Here is a 20,025-nt window from a genome sequence, read left to right as displayed (position 1 = left end):
GCCGACCAGCCCAGAGTCAGGGAGTTCCAGGGACGTGGTCCCCTTTTGTTAGGCGCCTGGTTCTGGGTTAATTGAGCAGTTCGTGTGGCTGGACCATAGGGGGTGTGGAGGTTTATAGGGCAAGAGTAGATCTGATGGGTTGCCAGGTTGGTTGGTTTGGCATAATGGGTTCAGCTTTCACTCTGTGTACATTGGGTTGGCTAGTGAAGAACAGAATGCACAAATGGACCTTAAAATGTTGTGATGCCTTTTGGTTCTGAATATTAATGAGAGTCAATTATGTAGCCATACGATAGAAAACCCATAATTGTGAAGCTAATGGTATATTAGGGAACCTTTGACATCTTGGTTATGTTCATAATGGTGAGAGCAGTACCCAGTGTTGTGGCTATCTATTCTACACTCACTGATGCTATGGTGGAACTTCCCCTACAACATACTGTTTATCTCTTTTTGTTCTTATGGATCCAAACCGTAGGCTTGTCTGTGAAAATGCCCGTGAGATTGCTTCGGAGTCTATCTCATTTTGGAGAGTGGCCTTGGCTACTTCTCTCTGGGCCTTTCACATTCCTGACGGCTTTTCACTTGGCGCAAACAAAGAGGGGACAGATCGGCTGGGGAAATGTCACCGGGTGGAAGGGGGTCTGGAGCTGGGGAGGCCGGAGCAGCAGGGCTTTGTGGGAGGGGGACATGAATAGGCCGAAGAGGGGGTTTCCCCGCTGCCAGATGCCTGGGTGAGTCAGCACTTAGAGAGACGTGGACAAACAAGAGGGAGGGATGGAGAGAGGAGACAGACAGAGTGACGCAATACACATGCTGGGATGTAGGAGGAACAGAACATCTAGGGTAGGAGGGAACGCCGAGAGGAGTCTGGGGAGAGGAGTCTGGGGAGAGGAGTCTGGGGAGAGGAGTCTGGGGAGAGGAGTCTGGGGAGGGGCAGATGAAGTCGTTGACGGAGAGCCTCGGAGAAAGAGGAGGCGTGTGCACACGATAAAGCAGGGGGAGAGTGGCTGTTCGGGGGCCCCAAATGAGGAGCTGTCGTCTCAACATGTGTGACCTTGAGCTAAAGCCCCTTGAGCCACTCAACAACGGTTTGTGTGTGTTGGTGTGTCTGTAGTCCTATAACACACACACAGATGTTAGTGTGTGTTGGTGTGTCTGTAGTCCTATAACACACACACAGATGTTAGTGTGTGTTGGTGTGTCTGTAGTCCTATAACACACACACAGATGTTAGTGTGTGTTGGTGTGTCTGTAGTCCTATAACACACACACAGATGTTAGTGTGTGTTGGTGTGTCTGTAGTCCTATAACACACACACACACACTAACATCTGTGTGTGTTATATGTGTGAAGTAGGAGGGTAGAGTAGGTTTTGATTTGAGCGAAGTCAAACGCCTCCATGCAGACGAGGTTCATGGACGCCGAGACGCTTGGCGTCGGTCGGGCTGTCAGTCAAAAGTTAAACAGATGGAATAGAAATGTTTAGACTGACATTGGCTGAACACAATGGGAAGGAATGTGGCAAATGACTTGGTTCCCTCTAAATTCCCTCAGTAAAATAAAAGTCTCAGACTTCCATTTTACGGTTGTATTGTATACGTTCTCCCAAGCTGGACTGGTCACCTGTTAATAATGTTTTTCATAACGTGTATTGTATCCACTTCACCATGCCTCTCCCATAACTTTGCGCCGATTTCCAGGAACCAAACGAACACACCTTGATGTTTGCTCTGTAACTCATTGCTGTTCACGACAGCACAGACCACCTGTTCACTGCCGTGTCACAACTCTGTTCCTCCTCACAGAAGCAGCGAAGGCCGCCCACCAGGCAGCCAGCTCGGTGGTGGACACGCCCCCTCACCCGTCGCTCGGCGGCCCTCCGGCCATGCTGACCAACGTGCCCCCCCCCTACCAGCCGGTCAGCGTGCGCCACATGGACTCCCAGTCTAGCCTGGACGAACCCCAGGACTACCTGTGGCTGGTCAACTGCGAAAGCAGGAAGCCCGACCCCAACAGGTGGGTCATGTGACACGATGCTGCCGTTAGCGTCCAGTGGGTCGGCGTTTGTGTCCGTTTGCCGCTATGGTCTCTCCTCACTGACGAGTGGTGTCTTGGGCTGGTCTGTTTTTCTTGGTCTGCCCCCACCCCCCCCCCCCCCCCCTAAACACCTCTTCCTCTCTTCTCCTAACTCTGCCTCTCTCACTGGGGTCTGGGATTGCTTTCTGGTCTCATTTTAGTACTGTTGTGCTTTCTTTTTATATTCTGTTGCTGTGCCTGTGTCTGGTTAATGTAGTCTGATGGTTCTCTTACTGTCTCTCACTCCATCTTTTCCTCTGTCTCTGTGACTGTGTAGCTCTGTCACTCCCCCCCCCCCTACTCCTCTCCCCACCGCTGAGGGGAACAAGGAGTACCTCCTCCTGGGGGAGTGTGAGAGCAAAAGGGCTCCTCCTCCTCTTCCCCAGGCTAATCTGTGAGTCTGGAGCAGCCTCAGCTAGTGTGGAGTGACACAGACCAATAGACCCACTTACAAACACACACACATCACAGACCGACAGACCCACCTACATACATACACACACACACACACACACACACACACACACATCACCGACCGACAGACCCACCTACACACACACACACACACATCACCGACCGACAGACCCACCTACCCACACACACACACACACACACACACATCACAAATACATACTGAAAATGAAACCTGGTTTGGTTTGGATTTGCCAGATATGTGTTCCATTAATCCAAACTGTCGTGCCTGGGAAATTCGGACTGTCTGTAGTGTTTGTGTTTTCTCCTTTGGCAAAGGACAGCGCTGCATTCAAGCTTGCATGTTTAGAAACAATGTACAGATCGGTGCATGAGATCTTATATACTTGGCCTGCAATTCAGTAGGAATCTCTGTAACAGCACACCCAGTGGACATATTGGTGCTAGTTGAACCCAAATGGACCCCCAGAAGCACTAATCTATTTAGGAGTGTGTGGCAGGATGCTAGTGGGAATCCACACAGCGTTTAGTCCCCTGAGGTTTCTGTCTCTCTGCTGCAGAGCCCACGCTGAGTGTTCCAAGTCCACGTCCTCGGAGACCGACCTGAACGACAACGTCCCCGCCCACCGCACGCCCACCTCCACCAGCTCCTCCTCCTCCTCCAAGCACGCCAACGGGTTCTTCCCGTCCTCCTCTCACCCCGCCTCGTCCGTCTACGACTCGCCGCCCTCCCGCGGCGCCTCCCTCTCCGCCGACCACTCCTCCAGCCTCTACCACCTCCCCCGCTCCTACTCCCAGGACACCGTTCTCCTCCCGAAGTCCGCCTCCTCGCCCCCCGTCCCGGCAGACGGCGACGCCCCGGAGCTTTACGTCTTCAACACGCCCTCGCGGAAGCCCTCCATGGAGACCCAGATGAGGAACCTGTCGGTTAGCTACGACATCCCGCCGACCCCAGGCGGCAGCGGTACCTACCAAGTACCCCGGGGCCCCCCGAGTGCAGGCTCCGAGGGGGGAGACGTGATGCCGCCCCCCCGACCTCCAAAGCCCTCCCTCAGCTCTCTGAACTCCGGGCCGCCCCCGCCCGCCGAGCGCTCGCCGACGGACACGTACTGCGTGCCGCGCTCCGTGTCGGAGACGGACGGGAACTACTGCGTGCCCGCCAGCGGCGGGAGCAAGGCCCTGCGGAGCAACACCATCGGCCCCATGGACTCCTCGCGCCTCCGGAAAGGTATGACAGACACCGAGTCACCCGGCCGGTCGCCTCTCCGTTTAAGACGACTAGTGATTGAACACGCCCAACCCCTTACTGAGTGACGTCGGCTGCCAGAGGTTTCTGGATGACGAGAGGTGTAGGCTAACACAGGGTGCGTCATTAGAGAGGCTAAATACACCGTTTGACAACTACAGCACGCGGCTCCAAGTTAGCTTCAGTGGGAAGTATGTGCCGGTGTCGCCCATCACCACTAATTCAGAGCAGAGTAGGCATTAAACCGTCCTGGATGGTTTGTTTTCTTTGGCGCCGACAGGCTGCGAAAAGGCATTTGTAATTAGTCGGAGACTGCCTCGTCTGGAAGGAAATTGTGTACCGTGTTAGCGGTGTTCAGTTATGGAGTCACGTCACAACTGCCTCTGGGTTTAGGAGAAAAACAATTGGCTCCCTAGCGTTGGCCGTTGGTTGGGCTGTCAGTTCATCATGTTGTCTCTTCCAGTGCCTACTGAACATGACCATGGCTGCTAGAAAACGTTGGTGTTCCCCTGACTGCTCCCCCCTGTGGTAGCCAGTGGTTACTATGCTCGCCACACAATGTTGTTAAAGCAAGTAATTCATGCACAATCCCAAAAGCTGATCATAGCCTTGTTGTGACCTTTTACAGGAAATGGGCAGGTTAATCTAGCTGTTATTACACACAAGGTCTGGATGTAACCTTTTGCTGAGTCATTATCTGTGTTTAGAGGAGCGCGGTATGCTTGGCCTGGGGACACTCCTCAGGGTAAACATAAAGATGACCCGAGCGTCAGCTGCAATTCTCCGTTGTTGCTTTCAAATGAATCGGATTATAAACATACTGACTTCGTGTTCCTCTCCGCCAGTTTGTGTTTCCAGTGGTGCATTTTTGTGTTTTGGTTTTGATTCACTTTCTAACCCTGATAAAGCCTTTACTGAAATTATGTTGCATTTTGTATTTTTCAAATATGTGTGATGTGATGTTTTTGTCAGATTTTGGATCCCAGGACTTCTATGACATTCCCAGGTCGTTTCCCTCTGAAAAAACCTCATTTGACTTCAACGAAAGCTTCAACAACTACTTTGTAAGTCTTAGCCCCAGTTATTATTGTCATTTTAGGAGCTTTCTGCAATTGCACAAGTTTTTTTTCTGTTTCTGAAGTACCCACTCATTCTTGAGAACACCATTTACAATTCCCTTATGATCATAGTTCAGTTGTCATAACCCCTCAGAAACCCCCCCCAATGAGTCTGTGACTGAGAGCGCGGACATTTCTCAGGCCCCATCTCTGCTTCCAACCGACACAGGAGTCAGAATCGCTTTGTTAGGGTTTCCACCGTTTATAGCGATTGGGCCTGCGATGTCCTAAGATGAATGAAGCACACAGGCTTCTCTTGGTTTGTCCTCATTGATCCTGCCTCTCTGCCCACCACCCACAAACACGCCCAGAAAAACAAAGGCATGGTGCCAGTTAGCAGCCAGTCCATGGAGGAGGTCGACCAGAACTACGTGCCCATGAACGCCAACTCCCCGTCGCACCAACGCTCGGGCAGCCTGTCTGGCGCCGAACCCACCATGGAGCCCAACTATGTGCCCATGACGCCCGGCCCGGGCACCGCCGAGTTCTCCTCCCTGGGGAAGCAGGTCCCCCCGCCGGCCCACATGGGGTTCCGGTCCAGCCCGAAGACCCCCCCGCGCAGGCCTGTGCTCATAAGCGACTGTCAGCCCCCGCCTGTGGACCGCAACCTAAAACCGGACCGCAAAGGTGAGTTGGGACCAGGGATGGGGCGTCGGCAGTGTGACGGAGACCTGGGGCGGCGGTGCGGGGGGGGGGGGGTGTCTGTATGTTTGTGTGTGTGTGTCGTTCACTGCTCTATCGTCTCCCTAACTGCTTATTCTCCCCCTACGTGTGTGTTAGCCTTTAGCTCTCTGTGCTTTTTCCATGTATTGGCTGTTGGTTGTGAAGAAAAAGAGCACCACTAAATTCCTTTTACATTACACATAGATTAGCCCCCCCCCCCCCCCCCCCCCCACGAATATGGGCATTAGGTATACGTTAGTACAGATTGTTAAGGCTCATCCATCCCCTCCTCATCTCTATGCAGGCTATAGTCCTGCTGACAAGGCCTGTCACACCCCCTCCCCCCCACGTCCACCTCTGTAGGCCAGTGGTCTGTCCACCCCTGTCCTCCACTAACCCTGTTCAGCCCAGTCAAAGGGACCTTTGTCCACCGGCTTTGAGAGGGGGCCTGGTCAGGGCCTGTGACATCACTTTAGAGTGCCCAGAGCGGTCACCTCTGTCCTCTTTGTCCGCCCCCTCTGAAAGGGCCCCTTTGATGCGTATACAAGCCCCCCCCGGACTGACCAGGGTACATTTCAATCTGGAGGGGGACAGAGAGGGGGACCGAGGAAAAGAGAGGAGGGTTTTACCCCCGCAGGGCAGACCGAGGTTACTAGCGGTCATTGTCAGCGTTGTGGGAGAAGGAAATCAGTGTCAGGGAGGTTGTTTGAAAAGACCGCTTGGAGCCGTATCACATTCACATCACCGAGTCCTTCTACTGCTCTGTGTCTTCTGCCGTCTGCCATCACAGTGCGACGCTGAATGTGAATAGTTCAGTGCAAGGACACGTACAGAACGGCCCGCTTCCCCAGTCCACAGGGTCATTATTACCATGACAGAGGGATTCGGCCTTCAGTCAGATGTTATACTCTTATTTTTCCCCTCCATGGGCCGTGCTCTGTAAACTCCAGCCTCAGTGCGGTCTCTCTCCTCACTGAACCACTCAGCTGTTTCTCTAGCTAACCACAGAGGGATCTAACAGTTCCTCTCAGATATCCACATTGGGTCTAGGGGGTCCATTTCGGATCTCTTTGCTTGGTTTTGTCCGGTGTGTAAGGTGTTTATATATCTTAGGTTATGATATTCTGTTGGGTGGGTGTTGTTCTCCATACACACTACTAGCTCTGCATGAGGTGTTGTCTGTCCAGTCTCTGTTTTTGGGGGAGAACAGTGTTGCATGGTGTGAGGTGCATGATGGGAAATGTCGGGGTCTGCTGTTGCCATGGCGATGGCCCTCTCCTGTAAACTACAATGGGAACCTGGAAAACAGGTGGAGGTAGAGGGTTGTTGCTCTGTGGCTTAGCAGTGTGTTGGCTTTGCATGGCAGGGAATTGAAAATAGGGGTTATGATGTCGTCGTTTATAAATAATAATGAGAAAAGTTCTCTTCTTTTAACCAATCAGGTCAAAGTCCTAAAATAATAAGAGCAAAGGGTGTTGGTTTAGAGCGAACCGACTCTCAAACCGTAGGCGAGTTCTCAAGACGACGCAAGGGTAGGTACTACGAAAAACCCCAACAATGCTCACCTCATTCTCTGAACTCTTGATGCATGCTTCCAAATGTTTTGCTGTTATGTCTTGTCCTGCTCTCACCCAATCAACCTAACCCCTTGACCAGTGCCTTCCTTTGTACTGATGATGTGTTTCTTATGTAACATGTTGTTCCCCTAACACCAACAACAACCAAACATCCGGTGTCTTCATCCAGGAAATTTGGGAAAGATCATATCTCTGGGATTGTCCAGTGTTGTCTAGTGAATTATCTGTAGTTATTAAAAACAAGACCGCATACTAGCGGACCGAACCAATAACCATACCTCAGTGTCTTTTCCTAGTTTTTAGTCACAGTGATAATGTACAATTCCAGTACACCGTTTGTGCCTAGGATACACACACCCCAGTAATGGCCTATTCCATCATATTCTACCTTGTACTTCTTCGCATGGTCCCTATTTCAATATTGTATTGATTCTATTATGTACTCTTTACTGCCTTTTGTAATGTTAATGTTTATTGCACAGGGACAATGGATGACATTATCGTTCTATCGTTAGGTCTTATGTTTGCATTACCCCCCCCCCCCCCATCCTGGCATTTATCCCCAGTGTGTGTGGGGTGTTTTTAGTCTGATACACTGGTGCTGCTCTGCTGTGGACAGCACCACCAGACATTGCCTTCTGTCCTGACTGATGGCGAGTAATGCTGAAGGCGTGTCCCCTGGGTTGCCAGATCTGGCTTATTGTTTTCGTGTTAACCACTCCATCATTCAAATGTTGACAGTCAACGTGCTCATCCTCTGTAAACCTGTAGCCAAACGGTGGCGCCTCACATGACACTAATGTACTGATGACTGAATCTAGACCACTGTTTTTAGGTCTTGCACATAGTTTTTGTGCCCTCTGCTGGCTACATGAAAACCTCTCCTACGTGATGGCGGAAGATTGATAACTGTTTTTCCCTCGTTTCTAGTCAAGCTGGCCCCCTTGGAGATCAAGCCCCTGCCGGAGTGGGAGGAGCCATCGGCACCTGTCCGTTCGCCGGTCACTAGGTCATTCGCTCGGGAGTAAGTGTGTTAGCCTTTTCCCTCTTACACCTACAGCAACTCGGTGTCCAAGTTTCCCACAGGCGCAGGTCTAGGATGAGTGTTTGCTCACCAAATTGGATCCTGAACCATTTGGGAGTTATACATAAAACTGACTTTAGGTCAGTGTCTTTGGGGCTGTTTACACAATCCAAAAAAGCAGTATACCTAAAACAGTGTGGTTTTTTTTGGAACCACTTAAGATGAAATTTAGTACACTAAATAGTATCAAAATAATATTAAGTTATTTAAATAATTACCACTCTATCGGTGTTAAAATTGACCAACGCATTTCCTACTTAAGTATTCTTCAGTAACAAATTATTTATAATGACATTTTAGTACCCTTAACTTGGAATTTGTCAAATATATCATATATTAAAAAAATATTAGGAGTATATTACTCTTCAAAAACTACTAAAATACTATTTTACCTCATTGTAATAAAGTACAACTTATGTGCTTCCAAAATAATACAGTAAGTATACTGCTTTTCTGCTTGTGTAATTCTCCTTTTAACCCCTTCTGCATGTGACCATAGGTTTCGGCATTACATCAGAGAACTAACCCTCCATATGTTTCACTAGTCACCTCATAACAAGTCCAGGTAGTCATGTCTTAGAATGTGTTGTAACTCTCCAGTGAGTTGTATCTAAGCTGCGGTAGAAGTGTGTTAGTCTGTGAGTTCGTATTCTGTACTGTGTCTTAAACAGTGTGCGTGGATATCAACAGCGTCGAACGGCGTTTGTGTGCACGCCGTGCTAAGCGGCGTTTGTGTGCACGCCGTGCTAAGCGGCGTTTGTGTGTACGCCGTGCTAAGCGGTGTTTGTGTGTACGCCGTGCTAAGCGGCGTTTGTGTGTACGCCGTGCTAAGCGGCGTTTGTGTGTACGCCGTGCTAAGCGGCGTTTGTGTGTACGCCGTGCTAAGCGGCGTTTGTGTGTACGCCGTGCTAAGCGGCGTTTGTGTGTACGCCGTGCTAAGCGGCGTTTGTGTGTACGCCGTGCTAAGCGGCGTTTGTGTGTACGCCGTGCTAAGCGGCGTTTGTGTGTACGCCGTGCTAAGCGGCGTTTGTGTGTACGCTGTGCTAAACGGTGTTTGTGTGTATGTGGTGCTGCTCAGTCCCTCCAGGTTCATGGCTCCCAGACCTCCATCGGTGCACAGCACCGCCTCCAGCACCGACTCCGAAGAATCTGAGGAGAATTATGTAGCCATGGTCTCTAATCCTGACGAACTAGTATGTAACACAAGTCCTGAACTACTCTCTTCTAAGACACCTCTGTTTCACCATTATATGTTGATTTGTATGGAAGGAAGGGAAGAACAACATGCGTGTTTCAGGGACGTTTCTATAGTAACTTTTCATTTATGGTTATCCGTTAGTAATTTTGTGTCTGATGGCGTATATTGTACAGCCGAATATCGCCAGGACATCTGTACTTGAAATAATTAGTGTAGTTTGACTTCTTGGAAGGCTACAGTTTTCTGTTCATGTGTCGTTGCGTGAGTTCATGTTCCCTTTCTCTGATCTTGTTTTAGTACAGTATAGCCAGTAAAAGTCAGAGCCCATTTCAGTGTGTACCTAGTAAAAGTCAGAGCCCATTTCAGTGTGTACCTAGTAAAAGTCAGAGCCCATTTCAGTGTGTACCTAGTAAAAGTCAGAGCCCATTTCAGTGTGTACCTAGTAAAAGTCAGAGCCCATTTCAGTGTGTACCTAGTAAACGCCAGATAACTGTCATCCTCGCCTCCAATCTGTTATGAAGGAATCGATGTAAGCCAAAGAAGGACTCCTCAACATTTCTTCGTTCCTCTGCATAAACTCCCATCTCCAAGCCTTTTGTCATTCTGCTTTTCTTTCTCTCTGGTTTGATCTTTCACTTTTTTTGTTTTGTTATTCCCTTCAGGTGTTTTATCTTATGTTTATCATGTCTCTTCTATTCCTCTTCACAATTTGTTGAATTTTGATTGAGGCTTTGGACATTTGCCACAGTTAATGACAACAGTGGCGTCGGTTGTGGTATATAAAATATACCTGCATTTGAACACGCTTCATCTCGTGCACCTCACTGAGCCACTGCTAGACTGACAGGTCTGGCGTAGCGTCAAATCACTTCTGTAGACTCGCCACTTCTGACGGGGCTGGACGGAGCTAAAAGATTTCATTTCTATGCCAGGCTGTCTAAGTGCCTGCTCAGAATCACAATCTCGTTACTAGACACTCCTGAACAACTGCTAGCCACAGTAGCCATGGAACAAGGTTAGAATTGCATAGATTCAGAGTTAATGGCCACAGAGGAAGATGTTTGGACTCGGGAGAAAATTTAATTCTTTAGACTCAGTCTCGGTAATCATATTTCTGCAAAATAAATGTTGTAATGCCATGCAAACAGTTGCGCTAGCTATTGGCCTGTTAGCCCGTCCATTGCTACACAACCGACGTAGTGTAACGATTTTGATTGGTGATATTACAAAATAGGACGTTTTGGCTAATAAAACTGAATGGCCGAAGCGCAACAGTCAATCTGTATTGGGAGTACATTACAAAATCAGTTAGTTACTGGTGAAAGTCAGTGCTGGGAAGAATATGTGCTGGTGAAATGTCAGCTGTGGGAAAGTACCGGACGCCTGTCCTCCACATCTTCCTGGGCCATTCTGTTTCTTTTCCAGCTGCTTCCTCGAACAGGAGGGTTTTGCCAGCAGACTCATTGAAGGTGAATACAGTTCGCTGTCACCAACCAGTGCCTCTTCCACTTCAGTCTAGGGCCCCCTAGAGGTCGGTGGCCATAGGCAGCCGCCTTATGCCGTTTACGCCACCTACCACGATTTCAGACATACCACATGAGTTGCGAGAGCACGGTTTATTTCGGACTATGGAGAAAAGTTAGGCGATAGCGGTAACACTCGTTTTCCAAAGCTAGCCGCGTGGCAAACTACGGCGTAAGCTCTGTTATTAGGCCCACCTAACGGTCTGTTTAGCAATGTCAACGGGCAGCCCCACACCAGGACTTGGTCGATGTTGGCTGGAGACGTTGTTTTATGCAGCACCTTGAGAATACCTTTCCGCACATTAATCGTTTCTATTGGAATTGTGCCTCGAATTATAAATGGTTTGGTGGAAATGGGTTCTGATTTCAATTAGTCATTGTAATGTTACGCCCAATAACTGCAGGGGACTTCCATCGTTTTCAGTCATCCAGGCTGATCTTTTGGGGTTACAATTCAACACTCTCAGCCCCTAACCTCTAGCATCTGCGGGAAATAGACTGACACAAATGCTCTCAGATACTTGCATAGGGATTTGATCCTGGAATAAATTACAACTGCTTCCAAATTGTATTGGAAACAGAGCAGCTCTACACACGTTCTGCTACACTCTGCGTAGGCTTGTTGAACTGAGGCGGATAGTTGGTGTGGGCTCTATTTGTCATTGTCTTAATGTTGTCAAGAGCACCAGTGAGGCTAGGCAATTAGACCTGGCCTGCAGTCAGTGTTTCCGATTCATCCCTAAGGTGATTCGTGCTCCGTGGTCTCCAAACTACACAGCCTGGGGGCTCCGCTACCTAAGCACCTGGGATCGATTCCTGTCTACTCCTTACCCACTTTGTGTTTTTCTCCTGGGGTTTTGCTGGCTATTTCTTGTACGCCTGAGTTAAGTAATTAATTGACTTTTTTTTATATATCATTTTACCCCTTATCAATACTTTGAATAACTCACTATTAGAAGTTGCTCTATTATTTCCTAAAATAAGTGATGTGTATTATTATTGATCGAGCAAAATGTTTTTGTTCTGTGTATTCTGTGCTGAAATGTGATTTGCTCATTCTTGTGTTGCCTTAAATTCTTTGTCACCTCTGACTAGTTTGTGTTTTCCTCATTCTTTGTCTGCCCTGACAAATGTTTTCTTTCCATTCAACTGATCGCTCACTGAAATCCTCTTTTTCCTGGTCTATTGCTTTTCCTCACCCTCCTCTCTTGTGCTTTTGTTTCTGACCTTCTCATCTCCTCTCTCCTGTCCCTGCTTATGTCCCTGCTCCCTGTTTCTGTAGAGAGGAGTCCTTCTACTGCACTGTACCCATCACCCCTGTTAAGAGGTGCCCTGACACTGTAGAGGAGGTGAGATGGGTTGCCAGGTTGGGTCAGACATGTTGTCTGGGTTGCCAGGTTGGAGCCTTGACAGAAATGGCCTCAGGCCTGTGGTCTCACTGCATGGCGTGGGGTGTGCTGGAATTTGCCCCCAGGAAACCCGATTAAACTTTAGGCACCGCGATGGGAAGTGTCCATGCTTTTTTATTTTTTTAAGCCTTAAGACAGTGTCCATTTGACAGTGTTATATCTATTTAGTTTTGTCCCCATTGTAGCTCTCCCGCCACTCCTCTCACCCACTCATAGAGTGTAGCACTAACGTGTCCCTCCTGTGTGTGTGTGTGTGTGTGTGTGTGTGTGTGTGTTCTGCTGTAACATGGCATCTTCCTTGTGGATTAGAACATGAAGCTGACGGCAGATGGGGGAAGCAGCCCCATGGTGAAGCCCAAAGGAGACAAGCAAGTGGAGTACCTGGACCTAGATCTGGACCCCGGCAAGTCCACCCCCCCACGGAAGGTACGATGCACGCACACGCGCACGCGCCTACTCTGGCATTCTGTTGAGACTTGCCCACGGACCTGTGTGTTCTTTCACAGAAGAAGAGCAACGGGATGGGCCTGGCTGTGTCCGACGAGCGGGTGGACTACGTGGTGGTGGATCAGCAGCGAACGCAGGCCCTGAAGAGTACCCGGGAGGCCTGGAACGACGGACGCCAGTCCACAGAGACAGAAACCCCCAACAAAGGGCCAAAGTGATCCCAGCTCACTCCCCAACTTACAGCCCCCCCACCTCCCCCCCCCCCCACCTCCACAGGGCTGGTCCTTCCCCTCCCCCACCTTCCCGCGAATGCCTGTGCTGAAGTGAAGGGCTCTGGTGAACACCAGGGCTGTGGAACTGTCCTTGGTTTACACTTCCAGACAGTCTGAGAACAGCAGAGGGACTGCCCCCCCCCCCCCCCATGTGTCAGACTGGGGGTCTGGGCCGAATGAGCCGAACGCCGTACGGAAGCCTGTGAAAGGCCGTTACCAATGTCGACAAACACTTACCGCCTCTTGCTGTTGGATGTCAGTTGGAATTTCCCGCCTCTGGTTGTCTGGAAAATCACTGGGGGCCTTTTTGAAGCGTTTGCTTTGGGACTAAAACAACACTGTGGTTCACTGTGTGTCTGCAGTCTGTTTTCAGAGTAAGAAAATCCACATCACACCTTACTGCCACGGTTGCCTGTTTTTACTTGTCGGACGTTGGCTCTTACTCATGTACATGTATAATATCATCCAGAACATTGTAAGAATGAGAACCAGGTTTTCTTAGCGCAAACAAAAAATTCAAGAAAGTAGAAAACAAGTTCCTTTTATGAAACGTGACTGACCGAGTGCTCAATCAAAGACTTGGATTCACTGAAACAATGTAGTTTAATCAACTGAGATTGGATTTCCTCACTTGCTCTTTCTGTGTGAAAGAAATGCGTGCTTCGCTGTTGCAGGAAAAAGGAACAAGCTAAACGAAAAAAGAGTATGTACAAAAGTGTTATGTATATAAATGGAAAGTGTCCTTTATTTGTATGGAATATCATTGTTTGACACTATTTGGTGTGTGGTAATTCTGCAGGGTAGAATTCTCTACGCCCCTCCGAAATGGTATCAGGATATGTGATGTGATATGAGATGACAGAATCAACTGTGACAGCTTTTAACAGAGAGTGCCTGAAACTTTCTGTGAGATATGCAAAGGTATCAAACCTAGGTCTAGAGAAGAGAGAAATCAGGTACTCAATAAAATACTAAGTAACCGTTATCGCCATTTCTAATTTATTTATCTGGTCGTTCCATCGATAGATGTTGTATCAGGACAGATCCACATACATAAGGCTCAGTGTTCTAGAACCATAATCTATGACCAGACAGACTTGATGTGTATAGAACAAAGTGGTTTATAATGCGTTTTTGACAAGCGCCAGTCAATTCGTTTCTGGAGATTATTATTGTGATTCATTCCCTTATTGACTGGGGCAGTCGTTTTTCATTCTCTCTTCTGTTGGGTTTTAATTTATTTCAGATGGATTTACACTTAAAGCTTCTGGAATCAGATTTGTCTGCCTTATCTTCTCTACTTGATATTGCTTTTTGTAAATAGTGACAAATTGTGATGTTTTACTTAAAAAAGAAAGAAAAAAAAAAAACTTGTCAGAATCATAGTGTTTTTCTTGGTGACTATTTACTAACTTTCCAGGGCTCGTATTCAGTCTGTCAGTGTGGTGCTGGTCGGGAATTAAACTCCTCACATTTATCTTATTTTAGTCATTGTGTGATCTGAAAGGCAAAACTGATCTTAAATCAGCCCTCTTACCCTGAGACACTAAATACGGCCCCGTTTTTCACACACAAGTCCTAAGCATGTTTTGCCAGGAGAATAAAGGTCTTTGCTGTGTATATATATGCACCATCTATTCCAGCATGTATCATTTCAATTGAGAAACTGTGCCTATACTGTAATTTCCGTACTTCATTCCCTTCCCAGCCCAATGCAGCGCGCTGACTCCCTCTCTTCCGAGACAAAATGCAAAACGTTGATGCTTGGTCTTTTTTTTTTTTATGAATCAAAAAGAGATGTCGATTTGAAAGTCAAGTAAATAAATTTAAAAAATAAAAATAAACATTTTATGGATCTTTAGTATTCAGACCGGTCCCCTAGGCTGCGGAGTATGTAACCAAGGGCGTGTGCTTCTATCCATTTGTTTTATCTACTGTGTAGCGGGAGAAGTTACATGGAACACAGAAATACAAAGAAAGGCTGTGTGCTCTCGCAGTCACCATCTTTACTGACAGTAATGGTTGTAATTTAGAGAGTGTACTGTGTACCTTTTCCCGCCAAACATCTTCGATATAACTACAAACCTCTTGAGGATAAATACAAAGATACCACAGAGTTGTGACACACGTGAGCACTTGGGTTGTGTGCTATTTTCACTTGATTTGGACCGCAGGAAACCAATGGGTAGATGGGAGATCAGCAGAGTAAGGTTGGAGGCTGGGGATTCCTTGTGGGGAAACCCACATAGTGCTTTGCAATCTCAATCGGGGTGTTTAACCGCTACAACAAGGGCTTGTCATGGACACCATGGGCAACTTCAAGATGAAGATCTGGTCATTAATGTATCTCTCCCTGAGACCAATAAGTCAAAAATAAGCCCCTGATTAGAGTGGAACAGTAAAAACATTGGAGTGGTACTGGCCTGGTGGTCCAAAGTTGAGTTTAGGGGATGTGGGGATTAATTACACCTGGAGTGGCCTTTTCAAACCAGCCTGCAACAATGCCACTTTAGGTGAATCCCATTGAAGGGCATCCTTTATGTTTTTGCGATGTCACAGGAATGACTGGATACTGGGCTTGCCTATCACATGCCTTGGATTGTGATATTTCAAGATTTGCCCTGTAGTAAAATATTAACTTTCTCCTGAATTAAACATTTAAATGTGCTGAGGATTTAATTCCAAAACGACTAGTGGGATTTGTTCATTTGAATTTCATGCTCACTGTATTATTTAAAAGTGGAACATGAATTGCGTCATTCAAGTCATCCCGAAATTGTTGGGTTTTTTGATTATTTCGCCACTCTGTCATCGTCGGTTTTGTTAGTATCTTTGAGCAAGTTGGTGGCGAAACTGTTTCCGAGTCACCCTCCCCTTTTCACATCTTTTTATTTACCCATAAGACATCTGTCACCTCAGAAGTTTTACTAGGTAATGTACACATTACTTTAGCCGTTTTCATTTTTCGCACAGTAGCTCGTTGAGTTATTCTGTGTACTCTAAACAAAATGAGCCTTTCATGTCATTTTGACACATTTGATGTTGAACTCCAATTATTATAAAATTGATAGAGGACCATAATCATAACTTGTCTAAAAATGTACTGGATGAGAAGCAGTAGATGTCACGAAGTACTCTCTCTATGATTAATCTTCCATAGCTTTTTCCTTTTATCAGCTTCCATATGGATTTGTTGTGTTGGAAGGATTTCTGTAGTTCCCAACACATTCATACTGAAGTATTCTTTAAGTCGGGCGTATTCCATGAATTATGAACATGGCATTGTTCTTCACTGTCCGATGGTGTTTTGGTCTGCTTTGTCTCACTGGTCCTCCGCTTGAAAACAATGGGCAGAGCGATCAACCACAATGTGGCAGCAATTTTTCAATGTCAGTCTTGCCGATGTTGAAGACCGTTTGCACCACCAGAGGTCGTGGTTGCTTTAAAAGCCGGCATTGAGGTTGACTGACTCCATTACCGGAGGGGGGAATCACATCGCGTGATGTCATAGGCAGGGCACTGCAGTACTTCGGAGGAGACTGTAATGACCATTCTGCTTCTGTCTCGACAACAAACACTCTTAGTCTGACGTTTCAGAAATGTTCTTGTGAACAATAAGCGTCGGACCATCTCCGTTAAATCGCAGATCATTAAAGGGTGCATTTTGCAGCCCAATAGTGTTGCCGTTAATTCGGATGACGGCAGACATTCTTATTGTGGACAGTGGAAGCTTAGCTCAAGATCAGTTCAAGGTTGAACTTCATAGGTTCCACCCCGGTGGTTATGATTAAACAACTGACATCACTGCAGTGAATCCACATCCAGTTTACAATCGGAGTTCTGTAGTTAGACAAATAAACCACAATACCCTCTTAAAGCTTACACTTTATTTTTCACTTTTAGCCACATAGAACATCAACATAACTCATCAAAGTAGATCCGTACTTTACACTACAGTAGATCTACCAGTACAGTATTTCACTGTGCCCAATCAGAATCCTCTCTTCCCCTCCTCCCAAAGACATACCGCACCACCTCAACATAAATCTGACTACTTCCTTTTACCCGAGTCATACAGATTTATGTCGCCGTCATTGCACTCCCATTTATTCCTCAAGTACAGAAGAACTACAGCATATGCCACTACGCTATCTACTCTGAGGGCCCTATCCTAGTGTCAGGCGGACATTTTTAATCCTGTAAATCGCTTATATTCCATATCTGAAGATAGATTTACTCCTTGGCTACATCACAGATTTCTGTGTTCTGCTGTACTCACTCAACGCATTAAGACTCTGATCACTGGGTAAAGAACCTAATTGAAGTAAATCTCACAGCAGATGTTAAGGAGCAGTGGCTGCTCCTGATTGGCTGTGTGGTAGGGGCGGTGCCAAATGGTTAGAGCTTGACTTGAGCGGGAGCTGTCACTTATTCATTTGCAACATTATACGGGCAACTTTATTCGGCACTTGACTTGTGCTGGAGTGGTCGAGGGCTCTTCACATTAGCTTTTTTCAATATAACAATGTAGAGTAGCCTACAAATTCATGTCGTGAATTGTGTCGGAAATTGGAATATCCCCATGAACGGCTGTGCCTGTGATACTTTTCAGAAACTGATCCCTAGACCAAGGTTGCCAGATATATTTGACTGTAAAACACACAATCCCACAAAAAAGGGTTAGGCCACAAAAAAAGTTCCCGGATCCACCTTGCTTTTAGTGTGGTAAGTTATATAATGCTGTGAGAGCCTAAACTAGACATTGATTTCATCGCATTTCCAGTAAAACAATTTAATCGCATAACTTAGAAATTCTAAGATAAAATAATAATAAATAAATTACATATCTGATCCTGATTAATGTTTGTGGATAAACATATCTGGCTACCTTCCCTGCCTTATTCCATTTTAAGTAACCTTAAAATTATTTAATAAAGACATGTATTTGACTGTGGACAATTATTAATTTTTTTTAATAACTTGTTTGCAGGCCCTGACCTGAACCCCTTTCTTACTACATTTTAGTATTATAAAAGTATAATACCTCGAAAGGCGTAGGTGTGATTCAGTGTTGGATAACATTCCTGCAGCTTTCCAGACAGAGGGGCTGATGGGAGTTTTAAATCCTAACATAATTGTTATTGTACTTGGTGCCTTGATGAATAGCACAATGGGAGAAGATGGAAGAACTATTGGATTATAGACCAGCAACTTTCTATTTAGTTCTACATGGGATACCATTAGATTCTGTTAGTCATTATGATAATTAGATGGGGAGACATTTTAGGGCCTTGCCATACCCTGTTCTAATGGATCAACTTGGAAAAAGACAGCTCCTGCACTTATTTAATTTAAAATCAAGCAATGTCCACAGTTTACAATAAAACAGTGTATTTAACACAATGCACTGCTTTTTAAACAGAAAATCATTTATTTAGGACCACATTTTAATTACAATTAATTATTTTAATCGTTTGACAGCACACATTTTTACTAGTTCTGTGGTTACTGCTTTCCTCCTCTTGCTTGTTTGATTCATATGTACTGTTTATCTTGTCCAATCTCCTCTTTTCTAGCACTCTGGTATCGCTGTGATGACAGTGACTGAGTGACCATATTGCTTGCTCTTTTGTGCCATCACGGCAGTATCTAGTAGAGTGGCAAAGAAAAAGCCATATCTCAGACTGGCCAATAAAAAGAAAAGATTAAGACGGGCAAAAGAATGCAGACACTGGACAGAGGTAGAACTGTGCCTTGAAGGCCAGTATCCCAGAGTCGCCTCTTCACTGTTGACGTCGAGACAGGTGTTTGCCGAGTACTGTTTAATGAAGCCGCCAGTTGAGGACCTGTGAAATGTCTCTTTCTCAAACTAAACATTCCCATGAATTTGTCCTCTTGCTCAGTTGTGCACCGGGGCCTCCCACTGCTCTTTCTATTCTGGTTAGAGCCATTTCGTGCTGTTCTGTGAAGGGACTAGTAGGCTATACATCGTTGAATGAAATATTCAGTTTCTCTGCAATTTCTCGCATTGAAGTCTTTATTTCTCAGAACAAGAGTAGACTTGGTTTAACACTCACAACGTGTCATTGGAACACAAGAGCGATGGTTGCTGATATTCAATTGAAAAGACGTTGCCAGACACAGTAGTCATTTACAACATTAACAATGTCTACACTGTATCTCTGATCAATTCGATGTTATTTTAATGGACAAAAGAATTGACAAACAATTTGCTTTTCTTTCGAAAACAAGGACATTTCTAAGCAATCGCACATTTTTGAATGGTAGTGTATATAGATCTACCTTCATGAATACATAGAGATCTGGTTGTTCATTCAATCCCCCAAAGTCGCCTATTAACAATTTGCTGTAGGTCATGTGATGAAATCCCTGGTATTTCATTGGCGCAACACTTCCCCATAGGCAAGGTAATTGGTGATGTTCACCAGTTACCAAATTACGTATGGAATGACAACTCTAAATACCTGAAAATGCTTGTTCACATAATTTGTCCGAAATGTAAGAGAACTTCCCAATACATTCTGTTGTTCAAAAACTAGCAGTCTTCATTACCCCAAAGATAAACCGGAAAAACAGCAGAGTTAGTGTGTTCTATGGTAGTAATGGCCAACTAGTTTGGAAGTTTCTGCGTTAAAGCCTAATATATGAACATCAACCAAGGTCGGCCCTTCTGGAAGACAGAAATATAAGCTGAAAGACAATGATGTGTGCAAAAGTTCATACAAGTAGTAAAGTGCAAAGTTGCATAATAGACTGCATCCAGAGGTTTCGGTACTGAGCATTGTTTTTTGCTAAGAACAATAAACCAATTGTAATCCTATGCTTCTTCACCAAGAAGTCATGTGAGTTCTGAAAGATTTTAATCTAACCAAATTCCAAGGTATTTGTAGAAGTGTTGTTCAAACTGCATAAATGAACCATCAAAGGTAATAATGTTAAAATCATGTAAATGCTG

At 46.1% G+C, this 20,025-nt stretch overlaps 1 protein-coding gene across 10 annotated transcripts in view; it reads left to right on the top strand.

Moving 5' to 3' along the window:
- Nucleotides 1–14,687, top strand: part of gab1 (GRB2-associated binding protein 1) — a 51,001-nt gene extending 36,314 nt beyond the window's left edge. For 4 of the 10 annotated variants that reach the window (XM_020043868.3, XM_020043875.3, XM_020043876.3 and 1 more), the window contains 10 exons: nt 1,810–2,020; nt 2,358–2,474; nt 3,073–3,740; nt 4,731–4,822; nt 5,188–5,503; nt 6,982–7,071; nt 8,047–8,140; nt 9,279–9,393; nt 12,640–12,756; nt 12,837–14,687. In XM_020043868.3, the coding sequence (XP_019899427.2) occupies nt 1,810–2,020; nt 2,358–2,474; nt 3,073–3,740; nt 4,731–4,822; nt 5,188–5,503; nt 6,982–7,071; nt 8,047–8,140; nt 9,279–9,393; nt 12,640–12,756; nt 12,837–12,995 (1,979 nt within the window). In that variant the 3' untranslated portion in view covers nt 12,996–14,687. Of the gene's footprint in view, nt 1–1,809; nt 2,021–2,357; nt 2,475–3,072; nt 3,741–4,730; nt 4,823–5,187; nt 5,504–6,981; nt 7,072–8,046; nt 8,141–9,278; nt 9,394–12,203; nt 12,271–12,639; nt 12,757–12,836 lie in introns of those variants that run through there. The other 6 variants (XM_020043870.3, XM_020043869.3, XM_020043874.3 and 3 more) reach the window with 6 other exon arrangements.
- The last annotated feature ends 5,338 nt before the right edge of the window (nt 14,688–20,025 follow it).

The sequence above is a fragment of the Esox lucius genome, chromosome 25, assembly GCF_011004845.1.
Source record: "Esox lucius isolate fEsoLuc1 chromosome 25, fEsoLuc1.pri, whole genome shotgun sequence".
Lineage (NCBI taxonomy): Eukaryota > Metazoa > Chordata > Actinopteri > Esociformes > Esocidae > Esox > Esox lucius.
This window is presented reverse-complemented; position numbering and strand designations above follow the sequence as displayed.